General features: G+C 48.2%; 8 protein-coding genes across 8 annotated transcripts; 5 read left to right on the forward strand and 3 right to left on the reverse strand.

Moving 5' to 3' along the window:
- Nucleotides 1–5870: 5870 nt before the first annotated feature.
- Nucleotides 5871–7585, forward strand: GGI43DRAFT_426254 (26S proteasome subunit RPN7-domain-containing protein; the record flags this gene model as incomplete). The annotated part of the gene is made up of 5 exons (XM_083208618.1): nucleotides 5871–5943; nucleotides 6009–6053; nucleotides 6140–6420; nucleotides 6509–7270; nucleotides 7337–7585. The coding sequence occupies 5 exons, from the start codon at nucleotides 5871–5873 to the stop codon at nucleotides 7583–7585; spliced, it is 1410 nt and encodes a 469-aa protein (XP_083055638.1).
- Nucleotides 7586–8050: 465 nt separating this feature from the next.
- On the reverse strand, nucleotides 8051–9982 carry GGI43DRAFT_273580 (mRNA splicing protein PRP18). Its single transcript, XM_083201121.1, has 3 exons — nucleotides 9964–9982; nucleotides 8704–9683; nucleotides 8051–8643 (listed from the first exon to the last, which is right to left on the reverse strand). Exons 2-3 carry the CDS (start codon nucleotides 9424–9426, stop codon nucleotides 8320–8322), a joined length of 1047 nt encoding a protein of 348 aa, XP_083055639.1. The 5' UTR covers nucleotides 9427–9683; nucleotides 9964–9982; the 3' UTR covers nucleotides 8051–8319.
- GGI43DRAFT_273607 (Sin3 associated polypeptide p18-domain-containing protein) lies at nucleotides 9667–10933 on the forward strand. The gene is made up of 2 exons (XM_083201122.1): nucleotides 9667–9901; nucleotides 9968–10933. The coding sequence occupies exons 1-2, from the start codon at nucleotides 9819–9821 to the stop codon at nucleotides 10590–10592; spliced, it is 708 nt and encodes a 235-aa protein (XP_083055640.1). The 5' UTR covers nucleotides 9667–9818; the 3' UTR covers nucleotides 10593–10933.
- An 11-nt stretch (nucleotides 10934–10944) lies between these two features.
- Nucleotides 10945–11367, reverse strand: GGI43DRAFT_388549 (uncharacterized protein; the record flags this gene model as incomplete). Its single annotated transcript, XM_083204086.1, has 4 exons — nucleotides 10945–10998; nucleotides 11083–11198; nucleotides 11266–11301; nucleotides 11355–11367. 4 exons carry the CDS (start codon nucleotides 11365–11367, stop codon nucleotides 10945–10947), a joined length of 219 nt encoding a protein of 72 aa, XP_083055641.1.
- Nucleotides 11368–12031: 664 nt separating this feature from the next.
- Nucleotides 12032–19731, forward strand: GGI43DRAFT_418104 (U4/U6-U5 snRNP complex subunit PRP8). Its single transcript, XM_083207498.1, has one exon. It carries the CDS (start codon nucleotides 12271–12273, stop codon nucleotides 19387–19389), a length of 7119 nt encoding a protein of 2372 aa, XP_083055642.1. The 5' UTR covers nucleotides 12032–12270; the 3' UTR covers nucleotides 19390–19731.
- A 428-nt stretch (nucleotides 19732–20159) lies between these two features.
- GGI43DRAFT_418106 (uncharacterized protein) lies at nucleotides 20160–21059 on the forward strand. The gene has a single exon (XM_083207499.1). The coding sequence runs from the start codon at nucleotides 20229–20231 to the stop codon at nucleotides 20643–20645; it is 417 nt and encodes a 138-aa protein (XP_083055643.1). The 5' UTR covers nucleotides 20160–20228; the 3' UTR covers nucleotides 20646–21059.
- Nucleotides 21060–21257: 198 nt separating this feature from the next.
- On the reverse strand, nucleotides 21258–22855 carry GGI43DRAFT_418107 (uncharacterized protein). The gene has a single exon (XM_083207500.1). The coding sequence runs from the start codon at nucleotides 22781–22783 to the stop codon at nucleotides 21524–21526; it is 1260 nt and encodes a 419-aa protein (XP_083055644.1). The 5' UTR covers nucleotides 22784–22855; the 3' UTR covers nucleotides 21258–21523.
- Nucleotides 22856–25522: 2667 nt separating this feature from the next.
- GGI43DRAFT_273757 (nucleoside phosphorylase domain-containing protein) lies at nucleotides 25523–26949 on the forward strand. The gene is made up of 2 exons (XM_083201123.1): nucleotides 25523–26714; nucleotides 26769–26949. Exons 1-2 carry the CDS (start codon nucleotides 25652–25654, stop codon nucleotides 26867–26869), a joined length of 1164 nt encoding a protein of 387 aa, XP_083055645.1. The 5' UTR covers nucleotides 25523–25651; the 3' UTR covers nucleotides 26870–26949.
- Nucleotides 26950–27255: the final 306 nt, after the last annotated feature.

The raw sequence follows: 27255 nt of genomic DNA on the forward strand, positions 1-27255 counted from the left end.
CGGCGTATGGTGAAGGCGGAGAGGCTTCTTGGAGAGACAGGACAGGACCCCGGGGACGCAAAGTCGGTGGCAGCGTATGTGCCAATTGCCCCGGCGTCTGCCAATCTAGGCCATCAGATTCACCGCGCAGTCTCTCCCCAGTTCGGAGCGTGTTGGCGAGGGTTTGGCGGGCGGGAGCGACGTCGACGAGGATGGCGCGCAGGACCAGGAACAAGGACGAGAGGGAAGAAATAGAGCGAGCTGGAAGGGAGAGGCCGTCCGCTGTGCCAGACCCGTCGAACGTCGGACTGGGGGACCCATACTGTGCTGTACATGTACCAGTGCTGCAAGTACAGGCCGTGAGAGGGCGCTGTGGCTGGCTGGGGTTGGCGCGCCGGCCGCTAAAGCCAACTGTGCTACAGTGGCTGGCCGCTGAAGACACTGCAGGCGCTGAGTGGAGCAGCACGCACCAGAACTTGCATGACGGCACGCCCGCCGACCGACAGCCGCTCTTGGGGCTTGCAGCCGCTGGAAAACGAATGGACGCTACGCGCAATGGCTCAAGCGAGTTGCAGTGCGCCCAAGAATAATTCACACGGTCCTTTCTCATGGCTAAACGGCCTGAAGAAAAAAAAAAAATCGAAAAAGCAGCAAACATTGAGCGAAATGTGGGGGGATTGCGAGGGCTGCCAAATCGCTGGAGACTAGAGTACGAGGTACGAGGCTTATTTGAGGGAAACACACGGAGCACGGCACACGCAGTACGAGATACAGCTGCGTCGGATTGCGTACGTCCAACCCACCGTAATCAATCAGTCAATAGGGGAGGCCAGTTGGCGGTGTTGATGGGCTGGTGGAAGCGCTTATACGGAGCTCCCTAATCCATACATGCGCCATGCGCTCTGCTGCTAGTCACGGTGGCTGGCCCAAAGGATTCTGCGTGATTCAGTCGTCTGTATGCTGATTATTAACGGCCGCATTCCTAGTCCTATCTGCGTGCGAGTTCATTTAGTTGACCTGGGTTAATGTTCTGTCTCTTGCGCTATAAAAGGCGCGCTTAGTTGAAATGGGTGTGCAAAGCGAGCCTGACTGATGTGGAAGTTGGAAAACTTATAGCGCCTGCTAGCACCCGCGCGCCGATATAACTGCAGCTGCGGGTACAGGCACCTCGATCTTCACCATCAACTCCCACAGCGCCCAGGTACCGGATACGATACCGAATGTCAGCATCGGCATCTCTATCGGGCGCGGCGAACCATCATGTAGGGAGTTTGATGTTCTCCTTGGTTACACCGTCGTACTCTTGGGTGCCTGTACATGTCGATTGCATGCCGATTGCATCTGCGACCGTCCATGCTGTAGTACAAGCGTGCGGCGGCTCCACTGCCGGCAGAACGCCCAGACGGCCAGATGGGGTACCGGTACGGAGCGCATACGAGGACAAAACACCCAATAGGGCACAATTTCATGCGATCGCTAAATTGCGAGCTCAGGAATGCAGCGCTGTCTTGGAGTGTGCTCAGGGTCAGACCGCCATGATTCAGAAGCCCAGACAATGAACGCACAGACAGGACGTCATACGCTGGGGGCTTTGAATGATTCAAGTGTTTCGACGCTGCTTTGGCGGCCCGTCAAGGGCACTTCGGCAATCCCAGTAGCTCCCCGAAGCCAAAGCAGGATGAACACATTCTCGTACGACTCGTGTCCTTAATCCTATGCGTGCGAGTATCAAACCAACAGCAGCACCAGCACCAGCAGCACCGGCAACAGCACCGGCAGCAGCACCGGCAGCACCAAGCAAATGGCTGCCGGTTTCTGGTGGCTTACGAGGCTTCAGCAAGCGGTTCCAGCTACCCAGCACTGCTGCACTGGCGTCGGGGGCTAAAAACCGTGCACCCACTGTAAATTGGGCCGCATAGCGCGCACAGCTCCACTGGCCACTCGCAGACGGCGCCAGAACTACTTCCGCGTGATAAACCACATCCCGAATGCAAGGCTTTTCCCTCTATGCCCGTTTGTCGTGGAATGGGCGAGCTCGGGCGGCGTCGTCTGCTCGTCTGCGTCGCTGGAATTGGTCTCTGGTCCTGAGGCTGTGCCCAACTAGCCCTCTCCACTTCCCACATGGCATCCCTGGGAGCGGCCGGCGCCTCAACTGCCATTTGGGCGGGCATGTGCATCCGAAATGAAAGCTGGAGAGCTTGGCTGAAAAGCTTGGCCTTCTAGGCGAGACAATTTGGCAGAATTACAGGCAAAACAAAAAGGGCGCAAAAAGCTTGGTGCTGACGATGCAATCTAGATGCCAAGATGGCACCGACAGGACAGTGCAGCGACTGGGATTGATGGATGGCTGGATGGCTGGATGCGACGCCATATTGCCAGATTCCAACGACTAGCGGCCGCACCGTAGATCAGATGGCTAAAGAATTCTACACTGCTAGAATTGCACAAGAGACTAGAGATTGCATACCGTATGCAAGTAGGGAAGTACTCCGTGCAGCTTTGTCTTCAATTACCAAATATAGCATGCAGGGCAGATGGCTGGAGAGAAAGTTTGTCTCAGCTGCTTCAACAAGTACACGCCACGCTGGAATCAAGCAGACTTGACCTCTGTGACTTCAGCAAGGGCAGCACATCAGACGAAGCCCTCCAATAGCAACCCGGCCTCAGCTGCTGAAGAGAAGAGACGTCAGATCCCCAAAGGCAATTTGCATAAGATTGATCGCGCAATCAGGAAACGCATCTCCAGTCTTCGGCAGTCATTGGCGCCTGTCGCAATATTGACTTTGAGATAACCACGACCGCTGGCTGCACTATTGGATGGCACTGCCAGTACGTGTATCTTATTCTCTGGCAGGGCTCAAGCAATAATCGGGTCTGCCGACCGACCACCCAGTGCGAGAGAGGGATACGAGACGCTCTCCGTGTCACTATGAGTCGGCTTTAGCGTTGACAACTGCATCTATCTAGAGTCTTTCCCTTCCACCGTTGCCAAGATCATCAGTAGCACGTCCAGTAGTGTGATTTCAGCGGTTAAACCGAAGCTCGAGTCTAAACAAGTCTATCTTCCAGCAGCGTCTATCCTTCAGGGCTTTTACCCACCTACTTATACTGAGCCTTCATCCACAACAACCAGCGGTCCCCCGTCGGGCCAGCCCTAATATCCGTCTTATTCCCACGCTTCCTAGCCGTTTTGCAGCTTTGGAAGCGCGGGATAAGGAAAATATTACAGCTAAGGTCTCCGCGTACTGCGGCTGTTGCGGGCACACGGAGTACAAGCGCGGCGGGTACTTGGACCTCGCCCAGCGCTAAGTCGCCATTTCCAGGCACTGGACTACTATTCCTCGGAGCTGCTATCCAAAAGGCCCTCCGCATCTGCATCCGCATGCAACTATGCGCAAGGAGCTGCCACCGCGCGCAACTGATTGGCTGGCTGGCGCATGTTTCGGTGTGTCTACGGGTCTTCCCCGACCCTTGGACGCAGCGCTGCCAGCGTTAGGCTTGGGATCCTACAAAAGCTTCTTTTTTTTTCTCCTATCGCCCACCACCAAGGGAATAAATAGAATTTAGAGTGAGCGCACAGTTTGGCGATCGTGGGGACGAGCTCGAGATAACCTTGATTTAAAGTCCAGGACATCTTCCGACTCGGCGGGATGTGCCTGCACGACTCGCTCAACTAACACTGTATATACAAGGACTCATCCATGCATGCTGCGTTGCTATTCCAGGCTTGTCTCAGTTGAGAATCTGCGTAAATGAGTCGTGCCATGCTGCATGCACGTTCGGCAATTAATAAATAAATTGAACGCCGAGCTACAAATCCCTACGCCATTCCAGGCTTCTCTTTTCCTTGCTCTTCCTATTTTGGCTCCCTTTCTTGTCTCTCTCTTTACGGTTGCAGTTTTCAATTTTTCCCAGTGAGACCCCTCTTCCCGGAGACTTCGGTGTTCTTGGCGCCTGTCACAGTCCACGCCGATTTTAAAGCCACAGCGGCATTACATCACCTTGCCTATGCCAAGCTTTTGCGCCTCAAAAAACGAGATTGCCGACAATCGGGCCAACCAGGATAACCCACAAGGCTGGGAATTGGCCTCAAGCTGGCACTTACACCACTACAGACATTGAACAGCAGTTTTTATTCCAGTTACTGAGTAAGAGTAGACTCAGCATATACATCACGTCAATATTAAAAGGAAAAGAGAGGAAAAACAGGCAAAGGGATTTTTGCATTGGCTGATTTAAAGTAACTGCTCTTGGCTAGTGTGCTTCCTTTTGCTCGGCAATATCAGATTTTACTCGTTATCTTTGCTCCTTCATAGATACTAAGCCCAGGTTGCCATGAGCTGTGTACCGAATTAACTGAGCAGTCCACGACTCAGCCAAACACTGTAATGATATGATTAATTTTAAGACAAACTGCATGTAGTTTATCCGTTCATGCATTACCTGCATATCGCTCCTATACGGTGTTGACAACATTCTAATAACTACATCCTACTGTAATGACTTGTAATTATTGACCACAAAAGTCTCATGCAGCAATTCGCTTACATCCTTCTCGCTGGCACCGCCACTCACCACGTCGATTAATCACGCAACACAGTCGGGCATGCAACAAGCAAGCAAGCTTCTCCTGAAGTCAGCCAATAGAGCCAATCAACCAAACCTCTGCACTTCGGTTAAGATGCTACGACAAATCAAACTCCGAGACTTCTCCGCGTTGAGGCAGCATGAAGGGCCGGCTTAGTTCTGAAGGCAATAAACTTTGACCTCATGCCATCTTCAAGATGACGATGCTGTGACCTGTCGATCTGCGTTCCCTACCTCGCCAGCTGCACGCCTATGAGCCGATCATCGATTTCCACACCGAAGCACACATGGCGAGACCCCATCTACACTGCCACCCGCGCAGGATACTCCTTTTGCGTGGATCAATTGCGACTTTGGCGCTGGCTCGGGGCTACCGCTGGCCTACAGTACCCCGTGCTGTAGATTGTAGTGCTAGCAGCACAAAGTTGGACAGCTCAGCACCCATCCCCTGCCGCCCAGGCGCGACCACCGCAAGCTACCCCTAGTTTGAGGGCTTACTGTACTTATACAAGCAACTAGAAGTAGTAGCCGGTTCCCCCTTGCGCCGGCTGGACGCAAGTGAGGTCTAAGCCACCATCGTGTATCGGAAGACGGCAAACTAGTGTGTTGAAGTGGCTCATCTGCCGTCTCCCAAGGGCAAAGGGGGCCATAGCTAGTACGGGAAAGGTTTGGCAATTACGTGTATGCTTCGTAAGTTGATAGTTGCTTTATTTCACAACTTCTCACACTGTATTCTTTAATCCGTAGTTCTTGAGTCTTTCTAAAAGACTCAGAGGTTAGTTACACAGGTATTTAGAACTGGGTCTGATGGCATGCAATTGAGAGGACGTGGATCTGGCATCGCTCATAGGCTGAGCTAAAGTTGCAGTGAGACACGCGCTAAAGCACATCAGTATCCTCCAATCGTCCATTTACTCCAATCTCTCTATAGTATTATCGAGAAAATAATATGGAGTGTCGAACACATCTGGCTTTCTCTGATGATGTTTGAAAGCCCGTCTAACAAAGGTGCAATGAGGCAGCAGTCTGTACTTGTAGTCGGCATAGCGGTGCGTGTACGTGTACTTCAAGATCCACTTTACTAAGACGCGCGCTTCCGTACATGTACCTCTGTACTATGAGAGCTTCTTTGTCAACCCCGCCAAACCAAACATTTCCAGCTATGCGCTCCATCACACACTGAGCGGCCCCTCCACCATCTGGAAGGCTGAGAAGCACGTGCAGGCGAGCTTCTTGTTTCTATTCAGCCTTGCCAAGCAGCAACAGCATCGTCTCATCAAAAGCCCCCATCACGCTGCCTTTCCATGGCTGCTCCAACGACATCGCAGCCGGGCTCGGAAGCTCAGGCATACACGACTCCAGACGTTATCGTCACTGGTAATGATGGCCATTCTGCCCCACATGCGTCTATCACGATAGCTGACATTGAATCTCGGTGACAGACGTGCCCAAGCTTGACCTTGATCTCTACATTCAAAACTATGTCGGTACGGTGTTCCCAAGGCATCTCCATTGCAATGCTCGCCCTATGGCCATATTCACGAGGTTCTAACGCTTCCCCTCATCGTCGTAGGCCGAACACGATACGAACGCTTGATACTCATTGGCAAGTGCTGCGTGCCGCTGCGAGTTGAGGCTCTCAAGGCTGCCGTTGCCGAAGCAAAGAGCGGCTCAGACATTGCTCGCTATAGTGATGCGTGCATTCTGCTCCGTGCAGCTGCTCCGGACGATCCCGATGCGCAGAGGGATGAAGCATGGATAGAGAACACCGAGACTGCCAACAGAACCGAAACAACTCGCCTAGAGACCGAACTCAAAGGTTATAGGAACAACCTTATCAAGGAGAGCATTCGGGTATGTATCGTCAATTCCCCTCTGCTTGTCTATGTGGCGTGTGCTTTACAAATATGTCTTGGTATCTGACTTGCTGTTTTTGGTATAGATGGGCAATGAAGATCTTGGCAAGCATTTGGAGAGTATAGGCAGGCTCGCTGAAGCTACGGAATCATATAACAAGATGCGTCATGACGTGAGCACGACCAAACACATCTTCGATTGCGGTATGCACTTGGCCAGCGTCGCCTTTCAGCGTCATGACTGGGCCAACGTGTTGAGCAACGTTGGCAAGATATCCAACATTCAAAGCGGAGACGACGAGCAAGAACAGCAGGCCTACACCAAGGTAGCATCGGGTGTTGCCTTGATGGGGATGGGCAACTTCCACGATGCGGCCATGACCCTCATTCATACTAACCCCAATGTATCACCGGCAGAGTACAGTACAGTCGCAAGCCCCAACGACGTAGCCATCTATGGAGGTCTCTTGTCTCTGGCAACCATGGACAGGACGGCATTGCAGTCTCGTATATTGGATAATCAAACCTTCAGGACATTCCTGGAGCATGAGCCGCACATTCGAAAGGCTATCAGCTTGTTTGTCAACGGCAGATATTCGAATTGTCTTTCCATTTTGGAGTCTGTGCGAGCGGACTATTTGCTCGACATTTACCTACAACCACACATTCCTGCACTCTATTCGTTGATCCGCGAAAAATGTATCGTCCAATACTTTATACCCTTCTCGTGCGTCACGCTAGACAGCTTAGATGCTGCATTCGGAAAGCCCGGCCAATCTGTTGAGCCGGAGCTCATCAGGATGATTCGTGATGGGTCATTGAGAGCTAGAATAGATGCCAAAAGCAAGGTATGTTTCCTTCCTCATTATGCTATTTTTCACTTATAAATGTATCATTACTTACTCCCTATGTAGCTTCTTGTAGCCGTATCCCCTGACCCACGACTAGTAGTACAGACAAACGCACTTCATGTAGCGCGGAAATACGAACTAGAAGCCAAAGAGCGGCTGCGGCGCATGAATATTATTGCTGCAGGCCTCGAGGTCGTCGGTGTCAAGAAGCCACAGAGTGGCGGTGTGGGAGGACCTGAGCCCGATGAGGCTTGGTTCGAGGAGAATCGCAAGGCCAACTATCTCGCCGAGCGTGAGGCTCAGGGTGCTTAGAAACATCTCATTGAGGCAATTCAAACTCCGCGTGGACATATAACCCCGACCCCGGCTGAATGAAAGGGTACACTTACGTATTTCCGTACATAACCAAGGGTATAAAAGGGGAAATCCGCACACTAATTCGACTGGGAATACAGCTTTACTTGCGATTCCGTGGCGAGTGAGTATTCGATATTTCACATCAGCCGCCAATGGCGGAAGGGGAGAATGCTTTCTTCTTGTCCAAAGGGAGAAGGAGGGGAGCCACGGTTATGACGGCAAACACCTTTGAGACTTGAACGTTACACGCATGATGATGCATTAGAGAGGGAGGCGCAAGGAGAAACTGGGCTTTTTTTTTTATGTGTGTTTGTAACATTCAGCAGCCCCAATTATTAGAGGCATTTTTTCTATTCCTTTTAGCTACGTATTAGCATTTGATGTGATGACACACATTCAACTCTGGTCTCTACATATTGTGATATCAAGTACTAGATATGATATTGATAAGCCATGTTTCGTCTAGTGACGCCTCGTATTATATGCATTCTTTTTTGTCTATATTGTCCAATTGAGACGGGTATCATATCATATTACACATATACCACTATACCACTATAGCACCAATTATCATTCCAGCACAGCATAGCCACGCTTAGAACCACTTCGTCCTATCCCTCCATTCCCAAACCCCCTTACATCATACTCAAAAACCGCAAAACCACAATATTATCACCGCCATACCCAAATCACCCCATCAACTGCCTCAAATCTTCCGGCGGCCAGCGCACCTGCGCAAAGGTGAGACAGCGCTTGATGCTCTGCAGGTACTTGCGCGTCACCTCGTCGCCCATGACGTGGCCTTTTTCACCATCGTGTAGCTTCTCTCGCGCACTTCGCTCGTGGATACCCACCATGGTGACACCGATGGGCCAGGCTGCTTTTCCAATGCTGAGGCGGAGGTAGCCGTCGTTGGCGTCGACGTAGCGGCGCTCTTGGAGGGCTTGGACGATTTCGATGATGGGTTGGAGGAGGGAGTCGTCGAGGTCGCCGGATTCGAATTTGCGGAAGAGCTAAAGAGTGATTGGTTAGCAAATTGTTCGTTAATTCAGGTGTTATAATGATGTGCTTACTGGCTTCATGTTTTCGCGGGTTTGGACCATGGCGCTGTAGGCCATCTTGCTGTTGCTCGTTTCTCGCTTCTCTTCATCTATTGCCTTTTCGTATGCCGTTAGCACCATAGTAAAGTAGCTCGCCAGCTGTCTGTATAGCCACTGGCGGCCCTGTTTGTCCTTTGGCAGCGTGCCATCGACCTTCATGTCCTTCTCTTCCACCAGCTGCAGCGTCGTCGGTATAGGTCCCTTTGTCAACACCGTAGTGAGCTTCTTGTGTCGTCTCAGCCGTCCCGCATGTGATTCTCCGAATAATATCGCCGGGTGGCCCAGCGCTCTCAGCTTCTCTATCAGCTCGTCATCCGGAATGTCGTCTGCCGCGTCGCCATTCCTCTCATCGCCATTCTCCTCGCCTTTAACGAGCTCCGGCAGGCCGAGTCTCTTCCTTCTAGCCTGCTCTTCTTCAGAGTCTTTCTCCTGTTGTCTCTTGCGCGACTCCTCGGCGAGCTTGCGGCGCTTGTCTTCGCGGAGGGCGTTTTCCTCAGCGACTTCTTCTTCGCGCTTGCGCTTCGCTTCGGCCTTGGATGCGCGTTCGGCTTCGAGGGCCTTTTGCTCGGCTAGGTAGGTGGCTTTGCGTTCGGCTTCTACTTCGGAGCGCTTGAGATATTTCTTTTCGTCGGTGCTGGAGGATTTGGAGGATTTGGATTTGGATAGCTCTTTGTTCATGAGAGCCGCGAAGTCCATGGTGAAGGTGTTGCGCTGAGAAGCGTCTTGATGGATAGATAAAGATGGTGTTTTCAGGCGGCAATGTGTCACTTGTAGTGTTTGAACTTATAGGATTAATTCAATAATTCGAGAATTATCCGCAATGCTTTTTTTGATGAAATTATTTGACAGGTTTATAAGTCTTGAAGTCTATTTGATCACAAGTCCAGTGAGCAGACCGAAGTTCCCAGTACGCTATCGATTGCGGATGATTTCCGGATAATACAGGTATTGAGCTACAGCAGCATCAGCACTCATTCAACTCCAGCAATATACAGCTTATACACAGAGAGATTCATATAATTGTATTAAAAGTGGCGAGTTTCTTGGTGAATTTGAATTTCAATACTCTCAATACGATTCATAGCGCAATGTCTGCTACAAAGGGAGATGATGAGCATGACGCAGCTCCATTCTTAGTCCGTCTTTTCCACAAATCTGGCGGCTTTCCCAGGTACGTGACTATTACTCATGACAGTATCCTTATAGACGGAATAGTATTGCTAAACATCTTACCTAGGCCAGAGGAGTTTGCTTCATCTTCGCTGCCGCCATATGTTTCCATCTACACTTGGTCAACCTGCACCCTGAATGAGCTGGCCTTGGAGCTAGCAGCAGCAAAACCTAATGCGTTGCCAAATCCTGCTGTCGGCACAAGACTTTCATTTCAACTTGTCTGCCCTGATTTACGCGGCGCAGGCGCTACTAATACTGCACAGCCCAAATTTGCCGTCAAAGAGCTAGGAAGCATCGTTATTGGTGGGGGTTATCCTGGCGCAGAGGACCCTGAGGATGCTGGCCCAGACACCTTAATGCGGGACGAGTCTGGGAAAGACAAGACGTTGGCTGACTGGAGATTTGTGGTTGGGGACTACATCTCATGCGCGATACTTCCTCCGCGGGGAGATGGCTCTGTAGCGCCGCTGGGGACTACTAGAAGAGGGTCAATATCTGGCGGTCGAGAAGGTCGCAGTAGTGGCTTCAGAGGTGGGTTTCATGGCCGAGAGGGCAATTTTGGCCGCAACAATGGTCGACTAAATAGGCCAGGCTGGAGAGATAACAGGCTGCCATCAGGCGAATGGAGAAGAGGAGAGCAGCTACCAGATGGGCCGCCTGGAGGGCCAAGGGGCAGGGGGCGCTGGTAAGCCAGGAGAAGGGATTTTACTTCAGAGATATGGATGAGATTGCGCAAAGGATTCGATATACCCCCCAAGTAATTTAGCGTTTGAATTGAAGCAAAGGAAAGTCCCCTTTGCTGTACTGAATAAATCCAAGCTCCAGTTTCGCACCTTCTACGGCATAGTAGAAAGCACTCTCCTCATCCTCCTCCAGCAATTGAGCACATCACATAGAGATCGTCCAAAATTTTCGTAATAGTCTCCATCTTGAAGCTAGAAATATTGAATTTTCTTCGATTATTCGGCCAGAAAGAGGCTCTCTATCTCGGATCGAACCTTTTAAATATACATAAAACTCTCCACCAACCAAAATCGTCATTTATTTCTCGTAGCAAGTGTCGCCCTTTCGCTTCGCTCGGAGATCCCAAAGGCCCTATCCAATGTCAGTCAGCATCCCATTAATCTCTCCCCTCTCAAACAATCCTCTTCCCCTCCACATAGTCCAATTTCCACTCACGTCTGTCTTGTATGCGACCCAGCCGAAGACGGCGGGGATAGCGGCCATGTAGATGAAGCTGATTCTGGCGGTTCGGCCTGTGAAGCGGAAGTAGCGGTGGCGAGCCTTGTTCATCGCTGTGCAGCAAGTTAGAAAGCGGAGCGGTACAGCGAAAGGGTAATTGGATTTCGATATGTTACGCACCCTCCAGCTTCAGAAGAGCCGGGTCCGGCTTGACGTCTGCGAATTCGCGGTTAGTTTGTCCATGTACAATTCTGCTAGAGGAAACGTACTAAGGTGCGCCATTTTTGCTGATTTGTGGCGGCGACTGGCTTGGTCTTCTTGAATTGAAGTGGTATCGCGATGGCTAGGCCTGGTGTTGCTGTCGGCAGAAGATGATTGTTCGTGATTATGTAATTGGGTTAGAGCAAATTTGATTGGCTCGTTGATATTTATGCTCCATTGATCAAGTACCCTGTAGCAGAGCTCGGAAAGAATATATAACGAAATATCAGCTGCGATAGACATAAATCCAAAGGAACTATAGCAGAATTTTAATAAATAGATTACTGATGTATCAAATAACGAATTATTTTCAGTTTTTATGCAAACTGTGGCTGTACTTGATGCAATATCTCACTCTGCAGCTCTACCTTAATGTACCCCTCCACATTTGTCTCATGCTAAAAGGTATACCGGTTTCAGTATAGATCTTGAGCTTCAAAGATTAATGCAACTGAATTATCTACAGAATCAAGTCGCCAAGTCTTGATTTTTTTTTCGAGAAAAATAAAGTAACACTATATATTTATATCTAAATCATAACTGAAAGCTCTATACGAGTGTTTACAGTTCGTAGATGTTGGCACGTCCTTGTACCTCGAAGTTGCAATAACGTCAAAGTCACGTGACAGACTACCATCGGGATGAAGCTAGCGCCTCCAAGGATCTCGTTCAAGAAATTGTCCAACGAAGGCGAGGTTGAACATCAGTCCCGACTCTGCATCATTTTCGCTCTGGCCGTCGTCTGATTTTTGCGAGACCGGCATCTGCTTCATCAGCACAGAGGCCAGAGCATTGAATTTCACGTGGCTGCTATCCTGTGTCTGCAATTCCAGGATTGCTAGCGCGTCGTTGACACGCGCCACGGCTTTAAGCCTTCGGGCAGGCAACTTCACGAATTGCTTCTGAACGAGTGAAGACACAGCCATGTCGCAATTACCGCCGCCTCCGCCGCCTGGCTGGGGTCCTCCTCCTCCTCCGCCTCCTCCATCGTCATCTTTCCCACCTCCTCCTTCGACTCCTGCTCCTCCAGCCCCGCCGCCGCCCGGCTATCGACCTCCCGCCGACGCTCATATCGCAAAGTTTGCTCAGAAGAAGAAGGAATGGCTTCGAAGCCAGCGAAATCGATTTGGCGAGAAGCGCAAGGCTGGATTTGTCCAGACGCAAAAGGCTGACATGCCCCCCGAGCATCTGCGGAAAATCGTCAAGGATATCGGCGATGTCTCGCAGAAAAAGTACACCAACGACAAGCGAAGCTATCTCGGTGCATTGAAGTTCATGCCCCATGCGGTTTTGAAGCTTTTGGAGAACATGCCGATGCCTTGGGAGTCTGCACGAGAGGTCAAGGTTCTGTACCATGTCAACGGCTGCCTTACCCTTGTCAACGAGATTCCAAGAGTTATCGAGCCTGTTTTCTTTGCACAGTGGGCCATGATGTGGACGTTTATGCGAAAGGAAAAGGCAGACCGAAGACTGTTTAAGCGTATGCGATTCCCACCGTTCGATGACGAGGAACCGCCGCTGTCATGGTCAGAAAACATCGAAGACGTTGAGCCGCTCGAGCCTATTCAGATGGAGCTGAACGAGGATGAAGATGAGGCAGTCTACGAATGGTTTTACGACCACCGACCGTTACTTGACACACCCCATGTCAATGGTCCAAGCTACAAGGGATGGAATCTCACATTACCTCAGATGGCCGCCTTGTTCCGTCTCAGTCGACCTTTGATTTCCGATGTTGTGGATAAGAACTACTTCTATCTCTTTGATCTGAAGAGTCTGCTCACTGCCAAGGCGCTGAACGTTGCTTTGCCAGGAGGACCACGATTTGAGCCTTTATACAAGGATATTAACCCCAATGACGAAGACTTTGGCGAATTCAACGCCATCGACCGAATCATTTTCAGAAACCCCATTCGCACTGAATTCCGGGTTGCTTTCCCATACCTATACAATTCTTTACCACGAAGCGTACACTTGGCCTGGCACTCTCACCCCCAGATAGTGTATAATCGCATCGATGATCCAGATCTGCCTACATTCCATTTCGATCGTCGAATCAACCCTATTTCATCACGTAACGTGGCTCCTAAGAACGTTGAGGTTTCTCTCGAAGATGAGCTGTTTGGCCCTGGAAGCAACGAAGAGCCTGAAGATGATGCTTTTGAGCTTCCTGCTGGAACGGAGCCTTTCCTTGCTGATGAGGAACTCGACAATGAGGACACATCTGCAGCTATCGAGCTTTGGTGGGCGCCATACCCATTCAACCGACGATCCGGTAAGATGGTTCGTGCTCAAGATGTGCCCCTAATTAAGCAGTGGTACCTGGAGCACCCTCCCGCAGACCGGCCACCCGTCAAGGTCCGCGTTTCCTACCAGAAGCTGCTCAAAAACTTTGTCCTCAACGACCTGCACAAGAAGAAGCCCAAGGCCATGAACAACCAGAACTTGCTCAGGTCTTTGAAGCAGACCAAGTTCTTCCAACAGACTACAATCGACTGGGTGGAGGCTGGTCTTCAAGTTTGTCGCCAAGGTTTCAACATGCTCAACCTGTTGATTCACCGAAAGAACCTTACCTATCTCCATCTTGATTACAACTTCAACTTGAAACCTGTTAAGACTCTTACCACAAAGGAGCGAAAGAAGTCCCGTTTCGGAAACGCTTTCCACTTGATGCGTGAAATCTTGCGACTGACCAAGCTGATTGTGGATGCACAAGTTCAATACCGACTTGGCAACATTGACGCTTTCCAATTGGCTGATGGTATTCTCTACGCCTTCAACCACGTCGGACAGCTTACGGGAATGTACCGTTACAAGTACAAGCTCATGCACCAGATCCGAACCTGTAAGGATTTGAAGCATCTTATCTACTATAGATTCAATTCTGGTCCTGTCGGAAAGGGTCCTGGTTGTGGTTTCTGGGCTCCTGCGTGGAGAGTGTGGCTATTCTTTATGCGTGGTATCATCCCTCTCCTTGAGAGATGGCTTGGAAACCTGCTCTCTCGTCAGTTCGAAGGACGACACAGCAAGGGCGTCGCAAAGACAGTTACCAAGCAGCGTGTCGAGTCTCACTTTGATCTTGAGCTCCGTGCTTCCGTCATGGCTGACCTTCTGGACATGATGCCTGAGGGTATTAAGCAGAACAAGGTCAACACCGTGCTTCAACATCTTTCTGAAGCCTGGCGTTGCTGGAAGAGTAACATCCCATGGAAGGTGCCTGGCTTGCCCGCTCCCATCGAGAATATCATTTTGCGATATGTGAAATCCAAGGCCGACTGGTGGGTTTCTGTTGCTCATTATAACCGTGAGCGTATTCGCCGCGGTGCCACTGTCGATAAGACTGTTGCTAAGAAGAACGTTGGTCGTCTGACTCGACTCTGGCTCAAGGCAGAGCAAGAACGACAACATAACCACATGAAGGATGGTCCGTACGTCTCCTCGGAAGAGGCCGTCGCCATCTACACCACGACTGTCCACTGGCTAGAGTCTCGCAAGTTCTCGCCTATTCCGTTCCCCAGTGTTTCCTACAAGCACGACACCAAGATTCTGATCTTGGCGCTGGAGCGATTAAGAGAAGCTTACTCTGTCAAGGGTCGTCTCAATCAGAGCCAGCGTGAAGAGCTTGCCCTTATTGAGCAGGCCTACGATAGTCCTGGCACGACTCTGGAACGCATCAAGCGATTTTTGCTCACGCAGCGAGCGTTCAAGGAAGTCAACATCGACATGAACGACAACTATAGCACGATCAACCCTGTATACGATATTGAGCCTATTGAAAAGATTAGTGATGCTTATCTTGACCAGTATCTGTGGTACCAGGCTGATCAGAGACACCTTTTCCCTGCCTGGATCAAGCCCTCTGACTCTGAAGTCCCACCATTGTTGGTCTACAAGTGGGCTCAGGGTATCAACAACCTGGGTCAAGTTTGGGAGACTGAAAATGGTGAATGCAACGTCATGATTGAGACTGAGCTATCCAAGGTTTATGAGAAGATGGAATTGACGCTTCTCAACTCCCTTCTCAGATTGATTATGGACCACAATCTTGCTGACTACATTACGGCAAAGAACAACGTTCAGCTCACCTACAAGGACATGAACCACGTCAACAGCTACGGTATGATCCGTGGTCTCCAGTTTTCCGCCTTTGTATTCCAATACTATGGTCTTGTTCTCGACTTGCTTCTACTTGGTCCTCAGCGAGCTAGCGAAATCGCTGGACCACCTCAAAGCCCCAACGATTTCTTGCAGTTCCGCGATCGGGAAACTGAGAGCAGACATCCTATCCGACTTTACAGCCGATACATCGATAAGATTTGGATCTTCCTCCGATTTACAGCGGAAGAATCACGAGATCTTATTCAGCGATTCCTCACTGAGCAACCGGATCCTAACTTTGAGAATGTCATCGGATATAAGAGCAAGAAGTGCTGGCCACGAGATTCTCGTATGCGCTTGATGCGACACGACGTCAACCTTGGAAGAGCCGTCTTCTGGGACTTCAAGAACCGATTGCCTCGATCCGTTACCACAATTGACTGGGATGACAGCTTTGTTAGTGTTTACAGCCGCGACAACCCCAACTTGCTCTTCTCCATGTGCGGATTTGAAGTCCGTATTCTGCCCAAGATTAGAAACCAGAACGAGGAGTTCCCTGTCAAAGACAGTGTTTGGTCTCTTGTTGATAATACGACCAAGGAGAGGACGGCGCACGCATTCTTGCAAGTCACCGAGGAAGATATTCAAAAGTTCAACAACCGTATTCGACAAATTCTCATGTCATCTGGTTCGACAACCTTTACCAAGATTGCCAACAAGTGGAATACTGCTCTGATTGCCCTGTTCACGTATTACCGTGAGGCTGCAGTATCTACTATCGAGCTCCTGGATACAATCGTCAAATGCGAGACCAAGATTCAGACGCGAGTCAAGATTGGACTGAACTCCAAGATGCCTTCGCGTTTCCCCCCTGCCGTTTTCTACACCCCCAAGGAGCTTGGTGGATTGGGAATGATTTCTGGCTCTCACATCCTTATCCCAGCCAGTGACAAGCGTTGGTCTAAGCAGACGGACACGGGAGTCACCCACTACAGAGCTGGTATGACACATGATGAGGAGACATTAATCCCCAACATTTTCCGATACATTATCCCATGGGAGGCAGAATTTATTGATTCTCAACGTGTCTGGACTGAATATTCCCAGAAGCGACTGGAAGCCAACCAGCAGAACCGACGTCTCACTTTGGAAGACTTGGAGGATAGCTGGGATCGTGGTTTGCCAAGAATCAACACTCTGTTCCAAAAGGACCGAAGCACGCTTAGCTTCGACAAGGGTTTCCGCGCTCGCTCTGAGTTCAAGATTTACCAACTTATGAAGAGCAATCCGTTCTGGTGGACGAGCCAGCGACATGACGGCAAGCTCTGGAACCTGAATGCTTACCGAACTGATGTCATCCAAGCACTGGGTGGTGTTGAGACCATCCTTGAGCACACTCTCTTCAAGGCTACTGGTTTCCCATCTTGGGAAGGCCTCTTCTGGGAAAAGGCTTCTGGTTTCGAAGAATCCATGAAGTTCAAGAAGCTCACCAACGCTCAGCGATCCGGTCTGAACCAGATTCCTAACCGTCGTTTCACCCTCTGGTGGTCTCCAACCATCAACAGAGCCAACGTCTATGTCGGTTTCCAGGTCCAGCTTGACCTTACTGGTATCTTCTTGCACGGAAAGATTCCCACCCTGAAGATCTCCCTTATTCAAATCTTCCGTGCTCACTTGTGGCAGAAGATTCACGAGTCAGTGGTCATGGATCTTTGTCAAGTATTTGATCAGGAATTGGAATCTCTCGGCATTGAGACTGTTCAGAAGGAGACTATCCACCCTCGTAAATCTTACAAGATGAACAGCTCTTGTGCTGATATTCTTCTCTTTGCCAGCCACAAGTGGAATGTCACTCGTCCCTCGCTGTTGTACGATACCAAGGACGTCATTGAGCCTACATCGACCAACAAGTTCTGGATTGATGTGCAGCTACGATATGGTGACTACGACTCTCACGACATTGAGCGATACACACGTGCCAAGTATCTCGATTACACGACCGACAGCTCAAGCATTTACCCCTCTGCTACAGGTATCATGATTGGTATTGATTTGGCATACAACTTGTACTCAGCCTACGGAATGTACTTCCCTGGTCTGAAGGTACTCATTCAGCAAGCTATGGCCAAGATCATGAAGGCCAACCCTGCCTTGTACGTTCTTCGAGAGCGTATTCGTAAGGGTCTGCAGCTGTATGCCTCTGAAAGCAACCAAGAATTCTTGAACTCACAGAATTACTCGGAGCTCTTCAGCAACCAGACTCAGCTCTTCATTGACGACACCAACGTGTACCGTGTGACTATCCACAAGACATTTGAAGGAAACTTGACCACCAAGCCCATTAACGGTGCCATCTTCATCTTCAACCCGCGAACTGGTCAGTTGTTCTTGAAGATTATCCACACCAGTGTCTGGGCAGGTCAGAAGCGTCTTGGACAGCTTGCCAAATGGAAGACGGCAGAAGAAGTGGCGGCATTGATTCGTTCGCTCCCTGTTGAAGAACAGCCCAAGCAACTGATTGTCACTCGAAAGGGTCTATTGGATCCTCTCGAAGTCCAACTGGTTGACTTCCCCAACATCTCTATTCGTGCTTCCGAACTTCAGCTTCCTTTCCAGGCGGCCATGAAGGTTGAGAAGCTGGGAGATATGATTTTGCGAGCAACAGAACCCCAGATGGTACTGTTTAACCTGTACGACGAGTGGTTGAAGAGCATTTCCTCATACACAGCGTTCTCTCGTCTTATTCTTATTCTGCGTGCTCTTCATGTCAATCCTGACAAGACGAAGCTCATCTTACGACCGGACAAGACTGTTATTACGCTCGACCACCATATCTGGCCTTCACTGAATGACGAAGAGTGGATCAAGGTTGAAACTCAACTGCGAGATCTCATTTTGAACGATTATGGCAAGAAGAACAACGTCAATGTGTCTAGTTTGACAAGTACCGAAGTTCGTGATATCATTCTTGGTATGGAGATCTCTGCGCCATCGATGCAGAGACAGCAAGCTGCCGAGATCGAGAAGCAGCAGGAAGAGCAGAAGCAGTTGACTGCTGTCACAACCAAGACACAAAACGTTCATGGTGAGGAGATCATTGTCACCACGACATCTCAGTTTGAGCAGCAGACATTTGCTTCCAAGACCGAGTGGCGAACCAGAGCCATTGCGACATCAAACTTGCGGACAAGAGCCAAGAACATCTATGTGTCGTCAGCGGATACTGACCTGGATGATGTCACATATGTCATGCCCAACAACATCTTGAAGAAGTTCATCACGATTGCGGATCTGCGAGTCCAGGTGGCTGGTTACCTCTATGGTGCCTCAGCTCCTGATAACGACCAAGTCAAGGAGATTAAATGTATTGTTATGATCCCCCAAATTGGCGGTCTTCGTAGCGTGCAGCTTCCTCAGAAGCTACCCCAGAGTGAGTTCCTGGACGGTATGGAGCCACTGGGTGTCATTCACACGCTATCGGGTAGTGAACTTCCTTACATGTCTGCCGCGGATGTGACTGAGCACTCCAAGTTGCTGGATACACACGAAGAGTGGGACAAAACGAATACAGTCACAGTGTCTGTTTCGTTCACTCCTGGTAGTGTTTCTTTGTCTGCTTGGGGATTGACACCTCAGGGTTACAAATGGGGAGCCGAAAACAAGGACACACAGAGCGACCAGCCTCAGGGCTTTACTACAACCATGGGAGAGAAGCGAAAGCTTCTGTTGAGTCCCAGGTTCAGAGGCTTCTTCCTTGTTCCAGATGATGGCAAGTGGAACTATAGCTTCATGGGCAGTGCTTTTGCAGGAATGGAAAAGAAGTCTGTTCACGTCAAACTGGACACACCGCTGCCCTTCTATAGCGACCACCACCGACCAGTGCACTTCCACAGCTTTGCAGAGCTGGAAGATATCTGGGTCGACCGATCGGACAACTTTGCCTAATCATGTAATTTGGAGGAATCTGCTTTTGGCAGCCAAGCACAATTTAATACCCTGGGGCTGTGTGTGTGCGTCAGGCATGGTGAATGAATATCTTTTTTTCTTATGGATGGGTGGTGGGTGATGCAGATATTTGGCGGGCGTTTGCATTTTATGGAAGAGAGGGGGTTAAAATAATACAAGACCTGTAAGTTTTTAAAACTGAGTGCGGGTTTCTGTTATAATGTAAAAAATTCAGGAATTTATTATCCTAGCTAGATGCATTTTGTCTTTATGTAAGAATTATGGAAAGGAGAGCTAGTAGCAGAATGGCAAGTCTTTTATTGGCTTTATATATGAGCTTGTGTTTGCTGTGAGATCCACGCTGATTTTGATGCTGACTTATCTGTTTGTAGCTTTCTGTGTTCAGATGTTTAAACCTGATTTACTCTGTACCAATTTCTCTATTGCTTTATAATATGCCTAGCTGATTCTTCTGCCCTTCAAATCTCATACTTTCGTCAGAGCGTCTGAGCCTGGTCACGTAGCATTGAGATGAACTAGATCAAACAACGTCAAGACTAATGATCGCTACCTGAGCTCAGAGTATAGTAAGCTGCAACCTCAATTTGCTCACTAATACGACGACAAAAGGTATCACGGAAGATGCCTCCTCTAAGATCCCTTCCGTGCGGCTGAGGCCAAGCTACAAGGGTGGGGTTAATCTGACTATACATAATCGGGTATGCGCATGAAGCAGTAAGCATAGATCTATAAATATAAAACCAAGAATAAAAAGATATAGACTATAATCTCTCTTTTATATATATATATATATTTCACTGGCTTCTTATCTTATTAAAATGCCTAATCCCGACTTGGCTGCATTGGCCTTTAAACCAGAGAAGCCGCCAAACCCCACGATGGAGAAACCCACCACCGCAGCCTGGGGCCTCACTATCAGCGCCGACGACTATTCCAAGCTAAAATCCGGTTTCAAGCCGCGAAGTCAAGATGACAAATGGCGCGTCTTTGTCTCATCCTCCGAACCCCCAAACACAACCATCAAAATAAACCGGGCCATTTTCAACATAGAGTTCTTTGTACTTCATATCGTGGAGAAGCAAGCGCCGAATGACAGTAGTGTGGAGATCGTATCGCTCACTTGGGAGACCAGCGAAGAAAAGGGAGCTATGACGGAAGAGTGGGCCAAGGAGTTGGTGGTGAGATTGTTACGAGCTAACTTGGAATGCGATTTTGAGGCGGCACCGCAGTATTGAGTAAGGTACTTAAATCAAGTTTGAAAATAAGCACCGACATCCAAAACTCGAAAGATGGATGCTCTTTTGTACTTGGAGCAACATTTAAAATTATATATTTACAAAGGTCCTCAAAGCACCCCAAGCAGTAGATACGCTTGCATGGTGCTTGAAAAGATTTGTTAAATTTGTCGAGGTAATTAATATGTCTTTCTGTGTGGCCTGGTAATTACATTGTTTTGGAAGAGGCGGATACGCCCGCCGAAATCAAGATCCAGAAGATTCAGCTGGCTCAAAAGTGGAGTGCTTTCAAGGGGAAAAGATGAATGCCTAACCGAGTTGAGTGCGGCTGAGATGCAAGCTTGACTCTCTTGAATTTAATAGGGCTGTAGAGTTATCATAGGTGGCTGGAAATATGGACATTTTTCGAGATGACGATATGTGTTTTCGAAACTTTATGAGCCATCGTACATCTTGGATCTTGGCATCTTACTCTGTGACCGCTAATCTTGCATCATCGTGTCTTGTCTTACTAAGTGGCTGCCATCTTGCATCACAATGTCTTACCTTACTGAATAATGTGATCATAATTACTGACACAAACACGAGTATGAGTAATTGCAGGATTTTACTGCTCTCGGTGCTACATGCTGAATGCTAATATTAGGTGTTATTGGTGACCCATGCAAGCAGGATACCTATTCGCTGCCAAATAATGTAATATTTCTACGCCAACGTTTCATTCCAAGACATTAATTCCTAGCTTGAAAAGGAAATAGTTTTTCTGCAGACGAGTCTGCAGATCATTACTAAAAATTAAATGAATTCGTATTCGCTGTACAAAGTTACTGTGGCCTATTAAAAACTAAATGAAATGGTTTATATGTTCCCATCGCAATTTATCGTACTTTTGCCAATACGCCCACAATCTGAGCAGCTATGGCATCGCCATTATCCTGTCCAAACTCCTTGATGAGCGTCCGTAGGGGCGGGTCTTGAGCCGAGGCTCTTGCCGAAGCTGAATACAACATGGCCGCCAGCATCCGATTAACCAGGGCCGTCTGTGCTTGAGGACTGCCAATAACTTGGCTTTGCGCTTTGCTGATATTGTCCATGATTTCCGGGGAGTCACGGTAGTAGTCGATGGGCGCTCTACCTGTTAGATCATGCCAGTCAATGGCATCCACAGGAACACCGGCCTTCTGAATCAGGTGTGTCTGTATTGCGTGGGTCTCGCTCAGAGGTGGCAGCAGAAGAACCTCATTGCCAACAGCGCCGGCTGCATACAGGTTGCCAAGTCCTGCGGTGCAGATTGCCAACTCTGATGAGGCCATTAGCTCAAGAGCTTCGTCTGGCAAAACCATGCGAGCTGCTTCTGGGTCCTCGGGATCAATGCCTCGTGCCACATCCAAACTGGCTACTAACACTATCAACTTGGCATGTTGAGATTCTGGGAGCGTGGCGTTGCGCAGGCCAATAGCGCGTCGAGCAGCATTATATACAAGCCGCCCGTAGACGAGATACTCCTCCTTTGGCGCAAGAGGGTTGATCATGCCTCCAAAATTCAGAACAATATCCTTGGAGGGGTCTTGAGTAGTCCTCGCAGGTGGTCCAAGTGGTGGAACTGTCACAACGTTGTTTAAATTTTCGCTGATAATGCGTTCCTGAACACCGTAGAATTCTGCTGCAATCACCAGCTCGGCCTGGGGCCATTGAGGAGGAATACTGCGCCAGAACCATAGCAGAAGGTCAATGATCACGACTGGGACTCCGGCTTCCTGAGCAGCAGCAGTAAAACTCTCATCCATTGCTGTTACAACGAGCTGTGGCTTCAAGCGCTGCAAGAGAGAAACGAGCTTCTTTTTTCCCATTTCCGGATTTGTGTATAAGTCAATATTGTGTATCCCATCCCACTTGGCCTCAGTGAGCTTCTGGAAGTCCATTGTAAGACTCGATCCCACATAATGCAGAGCTATGGGTCCGAGGGACTTTAGTCGGCTTCGAACATATGGCATGACAGCTGTGAGAGTGGCTATAGGTCCACCGCCAAATGGTTGAGCATTAAAGACGATATTTGTAAGTGATGTAGATGCAGATGGTTGACCATAGGGGGCCATGATATTGACATCATGGCGGACTGGATCCTGTATTTCTGGCATTTTTATGTATAAACGAAGAGTTAATATGATATTGATAACTATTGTCAGATCATCAAAGAGGAGAAAGGCATGTCCCAAAAAAAGAAGATACGCAGGGTATTTATACGCTTCTATGAGGTAAGAAGTTTTGAAGTTATATGGAGCCAACTAATGTATGTCTCATATTAATCAGTGCTACAACTAATGTCGTGCCACCTAGACTTTCACAAAAATGGTTATACACGATACACGATGTATAAAATCGCTGTGCGATTGAAGTAGAAAGAAGAATGAAACATGAAGAGTGCTGAATATGATAATTTCTAGTTCTATTTGAAACTGGTGCTATTGCATCTACTACCTCTTGACTGGAACCTCCAGTATATTTTTCGTAAAACTTCGGCTTGGACATAACAAGGCTTGCCATCTTGCATGTATGTCAGCCTACCTCCGTAATTTGGCTCGTGCTTGGCTTTGACCTTTCCCTTTCCCATTCCCTTTGCCTTTGCCGGATCCCTCCTTTTGGTCCTTTTTGGCCTGTCCAAAGGCCGCCAGCTTGATATCTCCCACGACAATAAGACGCTTAAAATGGCCAGTAAGGTTCGAGACAGTAACAGAAAATCTTGGAAGGGCCTTCACAACGGAGTGCGCCGACTTTTTTCCGAAAAAGAAATATCGAAAAACAGCTACGCTTCTTAAAGCGTAAGAAGGTCTCATCACTTGGAGAGAAATGGCTATCGTAGGTGGTGGCTGTCCTGGCATGAAGAAAAGGCTAGCTTAGCGAGGAAGAAGCGAGGATGAAAAGTGAAAAGTGAAAAGTGCGAAGTTCCCTGGCTGTATTCTTTCAAAATATCTCAGATAGCCCCACAATTAATGTTTTGAAGGAGAAAATAACAATAAGAAACACGTTTGTATTTGTTGAGTGCGTGTATGATGCTCACAGTTGCTCGCCAGCTTTCCGCGGATGAAGACTAGCAATAAATATTTAAGGTAATAGAAGTGCCAGTAGAAAATAGGTACTAGGCAACTACGAATATTTAGAGTTATAAACTACGTATAAGCGTATATAAAATTACATATACTATTATAAATACATTGTCTCTTATGAACATGCACCAGAAAATATATTGTGATAACAGAAACCATCTCAACAGTCTTCTTTCTTTCTATCGCGATCGCTAGGAAACATGATACTCGCTTGTTACATGGACTAATATCGCATCGATATTCAATATTCTACAGAGCTATGTGAGAGGTATGTGTGGTTGGGAAAGAGTCGATTGACTCTCTTGTTCACGCCGTGACGGATGGCCTCCCCGGACAGTGGGTACGGTACAAATGAGTTATACGTAAAATTCCCACAAAAAGCCCATTACAGCAACAATTAGCAGAGCTGATAGTAGAGGTAGTAGAGGTAGTAGAGGTAGTAGAGGTCGAGTCATTGAGATAGCCATGACTAAAGATGGAGACAAGAAAGAAGAACAGACTGAGAAATCTACCTAGCTAGATCAATATTATTCCAAGGTTGTTAATCTACAAGTTATAGCCTAGTCAATTACTATTAACGCTACTACTACTGCTACTTGTAAATTCTTATTGATATACGGTTCATCCCGAAGACAGGAGTTTTCTCTCAATTTACCATTCCTACCCACAATTATTTGTGTAGTTTTATTTTATAGTCTCTAACTCTTTATTCTTAGCTTATCCGACCGCTGAAGCTTGCCCTGATGCTCTAATGTTAGCAAAAAGTTATCCTAAACTTACTGCATCAATAATACAGAAGTAAAAGTTCAACTAGACAAACTGTTATTGGGGTTAAATATAACTATTCACGACCACATCCCCTAGGAACTGAAAAAGTGCTGTGAGGATGCTTGATTAAGCTAAATTGTATAATTTCTAGAGGTATGGTTCATGGTTTAATTACAGTCTCCTTAACTTCGGTAGAGGACCCTTTACATCCTCATCATAGGTTCCCCGAAGAGGTTCACCATCACCATTGCCAGTGTCCGAGCTGATATAGAAGGAGTTTCCGAAACGTGGGATTGCCTTATCAGTACTGTCTTCGGCTGGCCACAGCTATTGGAGTCGTGTGCTGATGCTTATCAATATAATATCTCTCTCTCTCCTGGTCTCATCTCCTCCCACTTGCGTCTGTATACCGCATTGTAATTTTAATCATGCTATAGTATGATAAAAGTCTTCAGATCATCTCGTTTCACAAGCTATTATCTATTATACCGTGGAAAAAGCTCAACGGTGCTAAGCACGATGGCGCACTCTCTCCACCAAGAGAATTCTAGTGCGCTTATAAGCTCATCCTCTTTTCCTCTTTTAGTAGCGCAAACATCTTTGATAGGCGACTAGAGCAGATGGTCTTGATTTTGGGGCGCTTTTGGACTGTAGATTGAGAACACATTCTACTCACATTATCTGCCGTCAAGATAGAGGATATGGACCCACTCGACCTGAGCATCAATCTTGCCGCGCTGAACAAAAATATTATTCTGAGCTTGCCAATAGAAAAGACAATCCACAAGCAATTGCAATGTTAAATTTTCATGGCATTAATATGTGACATCTGAGGCGATTAAGCGCCCTGCGAAGAAGTTATGACTTTCCATACGTCGAAGGCACATGTAACATGCTTTAGATATTGACGGCCAATCATCGATGAGGAGAGCCTAATCCCTACAAATCGCATGTCAGTAGTCTGCCTTATTGTTTCATTCAGCCTGACGCCCATTATTCTGTGATACTTACAGCTCAGCCGCAACATACCCCGCTTGGGCGCGGCAAGGCTCGAAAGAAATAAGTGTGTTCTTTCGGCATGTCATTCGAAGTATCACCAGTCCAAAACAGCCCGTCTGCCTGTTTTAATCCTTTATGGCTCAATTCACGCAACCCACAAGTCGAGACGACTTCCACGTGGCCATTATATGTGCCGTACCAAGGGAGGCCGATGCCGTCACGCTGCTCTTTGATCAGTTCTGGGACGAAGAGGGTGATCAGTTTGGTCGCACAAGCGGCGACAACAACAGTTACATAACTGGCCGACTCGGAAAGCACAATGTGGTTCTCGCCGTGCTCCCAGGCATGGGCACAAACAGCGCAGCGTCTGCGACAGCAAGTCTACGGTCCAGTTACAGCAGCCTCAGGCTCGTTTTTCTTGTCGGCATCTGCGGCGGCGTGCCCAAAATCGCAGACTATGATGTGTTTCTGGGCGACGTAGTTGTGAGCAAGGCGATTGTCCAATACGACTTTGGTCGACAGTATCCCGGACATTTTGACGTAAAAAGAAATATTGAAGACAGCCTTGGGAGGGCAAATAAAGATATCCGAGGGTTGTTGGCCGTCTTCGAAACGGAACTTATGAGAGATAGGCTGCAAACTAAGTCGGCAGTATACTTGAAGCAGCTGCAAAGCGCTGCTGCGAAGAAGCGACGGCGAGCAAAATACCAGTATCCAGGAATCGCTGAAAACAAGCTATATTCGCCCGGTTATGTCCATCGCCATGCAAAATGCGACATCTGCAGTGCACTCGACACCACTTGCGAGTTAGCTGCCGCGACATCCTGCGCCGATCTCGGGTGCGAAGAGCTTAAGCTTGTCAAACAAGATATGCCCTTTGAAGATGACAGCGAATTCAGCTCCAACATCTTCATTGGACGGATAGGCTCCGGCAACACTGTGATGAAGAGCGGAGAAATCCGAGATTGGTTTGCCAAAAAGCATAATCTCATTGCTTTCGAGATGGAAGGCGCCGGAGCGTGGGATGAAGTCCCGTGTCTGGTGGTAAAAGGTGTTTCCGACTATGCGGATAGCCATAAGAATGACCGATGGCAAAATTTTGCGGCTGCAACTGCCGCGAGTGTGATGAAGGCCATTTTAGACCGTTATATTGTAACTGATGAGATTCAACGTCCAGCTGCAGCTCAATCCAATGGTGGTGAGATTTTACATATTCCAATCTTTACTTTTCTCTCAGCTAATGCAGCAATAGCAGGTCAGGGTAGAGGGAATAGCACTCGGAGCATCTCTGGGAATACATTCGGCGACAATGTGCGGATCGTTCAAGGCGATATGACTTGGAATGGAAGATGAAGATATGTGTTTTTATCTCTTGGCTGTGATCACTACTCAATTAGGGATGAGCATCTCTTTCTAGTTTCTGCGATTGACATCTTGTTCTATTTATATGTGTAAAACTACTCGCTGGCAGTTGCCGAGAACCGAATAGACTTTTAGCAATAGGATGATATAAATGCTACATATATGTCTATTGATACCACAAAAGTTGGGAATTATTATTCAACGCCCCAATTTCATTATCCAGCACCCTAGCTGTAGCTAAAGTTACGAATTTTAAACAATTACGTCTACTAATTCTACTAATTCTACTACTTCTACTACTTCTACTACTTCTACTACTTCTACTACTTCTACTACTTCTACTACTTCTACTACTTCTACTACTTCTACTACTTCTA

The sequence above is a fragment of the Trichoderma evansii genome (genome assembly GCF_050947405.1).
Source record: "Trichoderma evansii strain SZMC 28006 chromosome Unknown GGI43scaffold_33, whole genome shotgun sequence".
Lineage (NCBI taxonomy): Eukaryota > Fungi > Ascomycota > Sordariomycetes > Hypocreales > Hypocreaceae > Trichoderma > Trichoderma evansii.